We start from the raw sequence: 8,171 nt of genomic DNA on the forward strand, positions 1-8,171 counted from the left end.
CTGGAGGAGGGCATGGCAACCCATTTCAGTATTCTTGCCTGGAGAATCCTCATGGACAGAGGAGCCTGGCAGGCTACAGTTCAAAGAGCTGCAAAGCGTTGGACACTGAGCAACTAAGCACACACACACATCATCAAAAAAAAAAAAGCCCAACATCAAGACACTTAGATCCTTGAGACTGCCCCTCGGTAGCTTTCTCCTGAAATATATAACCTTTTCCTCTCACTGGTAAATGGACAATGTAGGACCTGGTGAGGGTCCATTTGATCCAGCCTCAGCACCTACACAAGTAGGTAAGCAGATCAGTGTTGAAACAAAAGCACCACCAGTTTAAGTTGCATCTGTTGGCAGTAATATGACAATCTTAAACTTTCCCTGGTAAGGACGAACCTGTATCTAGACCAGATTCTGAATGCTTTAAGGTCCACTATTCACCTAAATTGAAAAATACTTCTTCAGCACTGCTTTCCTATCTCTCCTCAGTCCAGAAGTATCACCCATACAGCTCAGGAAAAAAGATTCTACTGTGAACTGAAATGGTTTGGAACATGACACCCCTCAGGAGCTTCTTTAAACACTGAGTTGATATTTTTTTCTTAATTTGCCGGATTATTTTAAATGTAAAGACCTGCACTGAATTCATCAAAACATTGATGAAGGAGCATTTCACATGAACTCATGACATAATTAGAGAAGTGGAGGGATAATGGTTCACCATTTTAGAAAATTTTTATGAAATGTAGAACTTTTCCTAACCATTCAGTCAAAATAGTGACTGACAAAGCAAAGATAAGAGATTCTAACACAGTCCCCAGAAAAAGTCCCTCTAATGGTATATTTCCATATCGTAAACACATTGTGCTTGTACAATGAGAAATAAATGAACCAAAATTGACCAGTAGTACAAAGGAGAGTATTCTTACATGGACTAGTATCTGGCTGTATCTGATCAAATTCAAAAACTACAGGAACTATCAATCCTACAACCTAACATAAATATCATTAAAAAACAAATTTTTACTGTGTATTATTTTTGCTGTATTGGAAAATACAAGTTCAAATACATGGAACTATGTTTTAGTTAAACTTCATAAAATAAAATCTTGCTAGTATTACTGAACAGTTCAGAACGTGGACCACTATTATTGCAATTCTAGTACATTTCAGAACTTTAAAGCCTCCAAACAAGAATATATACTTTACTTTTCAGCCCTCACTCTAGACTGGATTAAAGTACTCTTCCACTGGAAAATGAGAATGACTTTTGGGTTTACTGGTAAGTGAATAGCATACATTCTTTCATCTCTTCAGACTGGTTCTAATGGAGCTGGAGTGGGGTGGAAATCACTGAATAGTTTATTTAGAAGTAACTTAGATACACTTTCAGACAATAGCTACTGGAATAGCTACTACCGTCCATGAACTAAAATTATTCATGTGATTCACTTACCACAAACCAAAAAAGGAAACTACTTCAGGGTAGTCTTGTGGATTTTTAAGAACAGACCCCTAAGAAAAGAAAATCCAGCAAATAATCTTGTATGGAACTAGAGCCATTTTATCATGGACCCTATTCAATAAATTCACCAACTATTCAATCGCTTTGGAAAATGTTCCACTGCTATCTCTCTCTGACTCCGAAGACAATGAGACACCCCACAAAAATTTTTTAAACTTTCTATCTGTAGTAAAAGTGCAAAACTCGGTAAGAATGTAGAAACCTATAGGTTAGGTTAGGTTATAGCAGCTGGTAAGTAATGAAAAAGAGCAAACGTGGAGGTGATTCTGTGTCAGTCTTTCCTAAGGAAACCGCTTGAGTGAGTGAACTCGCGACCCCATGGACTGTAGGAGCCTACCATGCTCCTCTGTCCATGGGATTTTCCAGGCAAGAGTACTGGAGTGGGTTGCCATTTCCTTCTCCAGAGGATCTTCCCGACCCAGGGATTGAACCCAGGTTTTCCGCATTGTAGGCAGACGCTTTACTGTCTGAGCCACCAGGGAAGTCCAAGGAAACCGCTTAGATATTTAAAAAAAAAAAAAAAAACAACCCGCTATTCCAGTACTGACAGGGCCCTTGAGACAAGTGAGGTGATGAAGGTGAGAGAATCGTTTTAATTATGCCAATGCAAATCTCTTCTGTAGACTACTGTTTACAGTTGAGTTTAGACTCCAAAACACAACACAAAAATTTACAACGTAGCAATGAAAAAGTAGAACTATTATACACGCCAAACTATCTTTACAACAAGCAAAACTATCATTACTTATTTGCGTACCATCATTCAACTTTAACCACTCATTTAAACTTTCCTGTGTACTTTCATCCAGATTTCGCCCTTTTGCCAGTCGCCACCGAGACAGTTAAAGACAAGAAGCACTGGTTTGCCTGAGATTTCAGCGGTTTTCGCGGGTTATGAAAAACCTGGTCCGGAAGTAAACGCCTTTGCCTTAAAGCAATGTGAGCTCCCGGAGGTAGACAAGAGACCGCCAAGCTAGAGCCAGAAGTGCAACACCTTCGGTAGTTCTGGCCTGGAATCCATAGACTACAGGCCGCAGCCTCAGCCCCTATGGCCGTCGAGAGCCAGCTCCGAACAACCGCCCGCCTGCCCGCCTCCCTCTCCTCAGCTCCCTCACCATCTTCGCCGGCGGCTTCGCTAAGTTGTTGTATGTGGGCCTGAGCCAGGTCTCCGAGTTCCTCCACTCGCCTCGCCACACTAGAGCTTGCGGCCGCCATGGCCACAACGGGCGGGCGCGCCCAGTCACGTGACCGCGCCGGCCCGAGGTCACCTGATCCCGTGGTGCGGGCGGGGCTGCTCTGGGCGGAGCTCTCTTGGTTGGTGGGAGGGAACCCCAGTTCCGAGAAAGGGCTGGCTCAGGCCCGCAAAGGCTGTTCCGGGTTACCCTCTTCCTCTCGGACTCCTTCCACAGCCCTGAGTAAGCACTTTGAGTACGGCATTGATGTCAGGGCACGCCTCCCTCCCGCCCCCTTTCTAAACCAATAGAGAGCCGGCTCTGTACCCGCGCTGATCCAATGAAAAGCCAGCTCTCTCCGCTGGGGTCTGGCTGGAGAGCACAGCAGCAGCGCTGGATTCTCCTGTGGGACATCCCAGGTGGCTCAGACGTTGAGGAGTCTGCCTATAACGCAGGAGACCCCGGTTCAATCCCTGCGTCGGGAAGATCCTCTGGAGAAGGAAATGGCAACCCACTCCAGTATTCTTGCCTGGAAAATCCAATGGATTGAGGAGCCTGCCAGGCTACAGTCCACTGGGGTCCCAAAGAGTCGGACACGACTGACTTCACTTCTTCAACAGAGCAGACATTAACCTCTGAAAATAAGGCTGTCTGGTTTTGGTTGTCTAAAATACGGAAAGCCCGACTGGCTCTTCTGGAGCACATCCAAATCTCTGAGCGGTTACTGTGGGTCTAGTTGGGCTTCCCTGGTGTCTCAGTGGTAAAGAATCTGCGAGCAATGGAGGGACCTCTAAACTCCGATAGAAATTCCCAGTCTGTGTGGTTGAGTGTTTCTAAAGTTGAATTTTAGCAACTGGGTGTGCTTTATGTTTTGGTCTGCTTTGTCTAGCTCACATTTAGCATATTCATCTCATCCCAGTGTACAAAAATTTTGCATTTACAAAAATTTCTATTGCTACACATCTCTAGACCCTCCCTTAAAGAGGGTTTAAAAAACTTTATATGCAAAGTTCTTCTCAACTGTGAGTTTCAAAGCACTTAGAAGTCTAACTTCCATTGTGCATTCCCTATTTTCTTGCCTCTGATCAAACAAACCTTTAATTCATCTTTTTCATTAATTGATTTGACACAGTGTATCTTGAATAATCTCCATCCTATCTTCTGTCTTACAGAAGTTAGTTTTTTTATTTAATAAGGGATACTAAAAATAGGTGCCAACTAAAAATTGTCACTTGTCATCTGTTGCCATTTTACAAGAATGAAGTCACTACCCATTGTTGTCACTGACCTTCAACATACCCTGAAAGGAGTTCAGGGCAGAGATCAGAAATGAGGCATGCTGTGCTCTGGGAAAAACTGGCAGAACAGGCCTTTGGATGGTTATTTTCAGGAGATTTCGTGAGCCCAATTCCTTGTATCTTCTCATGTCTGGAAAACCACTAGTCTTTAACAGAGACATCTGTTCCTTGTGACTAGCATCAAACCTTTGCAAAAATGTGTGCCTGATTGCAAGTATCCCCCTTCACTAAAACCATGTATATACTGACAGGTCCTAGGAGCTATGTATAGCCCAGGCTATAGTCCTCATCAGGTCCCAAATAAAACTTAACTCACAACTCACTGTGCATTTTTTTTTCTTTCAGTTCACATGAGGAAATTGTGTGTTGTGATTTATAAGTGATTGGCCACAATGGATTTCTTAGCTGACCTTTGTAACTAGTTTCTTCCTTCTGCAATTCACCCTAAATATAGGGGTCAGGAAACACATATTACTTTTGTGTCCTCAGTGATTCCTACAGTGCCTGATACATAATAAATACTTAGGAAAAGTTTATTAATTAAGCAAAAATTCCATGTTATTTTCTCAATATCAATTCAATTCAGTTGCTCAGTCTTGTCTGACCCTTTGTGGACTGCAGCATGCCAGGCTTCCCTGTTCATCACCAACTCCCGGAGATTGCTCAAACTCATGTCCATCTAGTCGCTGATGCCATCCAACCATTTCATCCTCTGTTGTCCCCTTCTCCTCTCACCTTCAATCTTTCCCAGCAAGAGGGTCTTTTCCAGTGAGTCAGTCCTTTGCATCAGGTGGCCAAAGTATTGGAGTTTCAGCCTCCACATCAGTCCTTCCAAAGAATGTGCAGGACAATCTCTAATAAGGAAGCTGAAGGCAAAGAATGTTATCTTATGTGATCAAGGTGGGCTAAAGAGGGGACTTCCCTGGTGGTCCAGCAGTTAGGACACTGAGCTTCCACTATAGGAGGCCACAGGTTCAATCCCTGGTTGAGGAACTGAGATCCCACATGATGGATGGTGAGGCAAAAAAAAAAAAAAAAATATATATATATATATATATATATAGTTGTGGTCCACACAGTCAAGGCTTTGGCATAGTCAATAAAGCAGAAATAGATGTTTTTCTGGAACTCTCTTGCTTTTTCAGTGATCCAATGGATGTTGGCAGTTTGATCTCTGGTTCCTCTGCCTTTTCTAAATCCAGCTTGGAGATAGATATATATATATATCCATATCAGCCTTCCTCAGTGATCAATGCAAAGAAATAGATGAAAAGAACAGAATAGGAAAGACTAGAGGTCTCTTCAAGAAAATTAGAGATACCAAGGGAACATTTACTACAAAGATGGGCTCGATAAAGAACAGAAATGGTATGGACCTAACAGAAGCAGAAGATATTAAGAAGAGGTGGAAAGAATACATGGAAGAACTGTACAAAAAAGATCTTCAAGACCAAGATAGTCACAATGGTGTGATCACTCACCTAGAACCAGGCATCCTGAAATGTGAAGTCAAGTGGGCCTTAGAAAGCATCACTACGAACAAAGTTAGTGGGAGGTGGTAGAATTCCAGTAGAGCTCTTTCAAATCCTGAAAGATGATGCTGTGAAAGTGCTGCACTCAATATACCAGCAAGTTTGGAAAACTCAGCAGTGGCCACAGGACTGGAAAAAGGTCAGTTTTCATTCCAATCCCAAAGAAAGGCAATGCCAAACAGTGCTCAAACTACTGCACAATTGCACTCATCTCACACGCTAGTAAAGTAATGCTTGAAATTCTCCAAGCCAGGCTTCAACAATATGTGAACTGTGAACTCCCTGATGTTCAAGCTGGATTTAGAAAAGGCAGAAGAACCAGCGATCAAACTGCCAACATCCATTGGATCACTGAAAAAGCAAGAGAGTTCCATAAAAACATCTATTTCTGCTTTATTGACTATGCCAAAGCCTTGACTGTGTGGACCACAACAAACTGTGGAAAATTCTGAAAGAGATGGGAATACCAGACCACCTGACCTGCCTCTTGAGAAACCTGTATGCAGGTCAAGAAGCAACAGTTAGAACTGGACACAGAACAACAGACTGGTTCCAAACAGGGAAAAGATTACCTCAAGGCTGCATATTGTCACCCTGCTTATTTAACTTATATGCAGAATACATCATGAGAAACACTGGGCTGGAGGAAGCACAAGCTGGAATCAAGATTGCCAGGAGAAATATCAATAACTTCAGATATGCAGATGACACCACCCTTATGGCAGAAAGCAAAGAAGAACCAAAGAACCTCTTGATGAAAGTGAAAGAAGAGAGTGAAAAAGTTGGCTTAAAACTCAACATTCAGAAAACTAAGATCATGGTATCTGGTCCCATCACTTCATGGCAAATAGATGGGGAAACACTGGAAACAGTGACAGACTTTATTTTGGGGGGCTCCAAAATCATTACAGATGGTGACTGCAGCCATGAAATTAAAAGATGCTTGCTCCTTGAAAGAAAAGCTATGACCAACCTAGACAGCGTATTAAAAAGCAGAGACATTACTTTGCCAACAAAGGTCCGTCCACCCAAGGCTATGGTTTTTCTAGTAGTCATGTACAGGTGTGAGTTGGACTATAAAGAAAGCTAAGTGTCTAAGAATTGATGCTTTTGAACTGTGGCATTGGAGAAGACTTTTGAGAGTCCCTTGGACTGTAAGGAGATCCAACCTGTCCATCCTAAAGGAAATCAGCCCTGAATATTCATTGGAAAGACTGATGCTGAAGCTGAAACTCCAATACTTTGGCCACCTGATACAAAGAACTGACTCATTTGAAAAAAACCCTGATGCTGGGAAAGATTGAAGGTGGGAGGAGGAGGGGATAACAGAGGATGAGATGGTTGAATGGCATCACCGATTCGATGGACATGAGTTTGAGTAAACTCTGGGAGTTGGTGATGGACAGGGAGGCCTGGCATGCTGCAGTCTATGGGGTTGCTAAGAGTCAGACATGACTGAGCAACTGAAATGAACTGAAGATCCCGAGAACTTTGTGCAATCCTTTGACTGGGAAACAGTGGAAAATAAGGCTAGCTAATATGAACATTAATATCAGAAGAGTTCATCTTTTCAAAAACTTAATGGGTTTATCTTCATGGGCCTTTTATACAGCAGCTAGCCTACGTACACACATTTTGTTGCCAAGCACTATTCATTAACTTATTTAATCCTTACCTGCTACCTTTTGATATAGATATTACTCCCTATCTCACCCATACAAGGGAGGAAACAGAAGCTTCAGTTCAGTTCAGTTCAGTTCAGTTCAGTCGCTCAGTCGTGTCCGACTCCTTGCGACCCCATGAATTGCAGCACGCCAGGCTTTCCTGTCCATCACCAACTCCCGGAGTTCACTCAAACTCATGTCCATCGAGTCAGTGATGCCATCCAGCCATCTTATCCTCTGTCGTCCCCTTCTCCTCCTGCCCCTAATCCCTCCCAGCATTAGAAAAGCTAAATATCTTCACCTAAGTTAGCAAGTAAAAAAGAATTGATCATGAAACCCAACCAGGTCTGCTTGACTCCATAGCCTAATTGTAACAAATCTAATTATTAACACATAGCAAGTAAAGGGAGGAGGGGAAAGTGTGCACTCTTTTGAGTGTTGCTAGCAGTAGTAGATTTTGGTTCCTGGCAAGGATCAGCTTGGCACCCTTTGCTTGATGTGAAATATTGTCATGTGGACACAGTATACAATAGAAGCCTCTGCAGCCCACCAGGCTCCTCCGTCCATGGGATTTTCCAGGCAAGAGTACTGGAGTGGTGTATGGGCCGTTTAATTTTGGTCAGTAGATAAAATATTAAACATTGTCAGTAGAGGGAGCAAAGTACAAAATGCAATACCAGTGATACCCCAAGGGTGGCAGTGCTGTTCAACATGCGCTTACACTGCAGGGCATCCAGGTTCAATTCCTGATCAGGGAAGTAGATCCCACAATGCCTCACGGCATGGGCAAAAAAGAAAAAAAAGAAAAGATTATTAACAAGGGGTTGAAGTCACAATGGACTGCTTGTAAGAAGTAAGAATAGAGAAACAACAGGGACAAGGGGCAGCCACTACCCCTGGGATATACATCTAGACTTTGTTGGAGAATTTCTGGCTGTGGATAGCTAGCCAGCAGAGAAATCACTGAAGTTCACACCATTGGAACT

At 42.8% G+C, this 8,171-nt stretch overlaps 1 protein-coding gene across 2 annotated transcripts in view; it reads right to left on the reverse strand.

Moving 5' to 3' along the window:
* The window catches only part of RIMOC1 (RAB7A interacting MON1-CCZ1 complex subunit 1), a 28,903-nt gene extending 26,140 nt beyond the window's left edge, over positions 1–2,763 (reverse strand). For both annotated transcript variants that reach the window (XM_052659040.1, XM_052659039.1), the window contains exon 1: positions 2,635–2,763. In XM_052659040.1, coding sequence (XP_052515000.1) covers positions 2,635–2,734 — 100 coding nt within the window. In that variant the 5' untranslated portion in view covers positions 2,735–2,763. The remainder of the gene's footprint in view (positions 1–2,634) is intronic.
* Positions 2,764–8,171: the final 5,408 nt, after the last annotated feature.

Source organism: Budorcas taxicolor, chromosome 20, assembly GCF_023091745.1.
Source record: "Budorcas taxicolor isolate Tak-1 chromosome 20, Takin1.1, whole genome shotgun sequence".
NCBI classification, from domain to species: Eukaryota; Metazoa; Chordata; class Mammalia; order Artiodactyla; family Bovidae; genus Budorcas; species Budorcas taxicolor.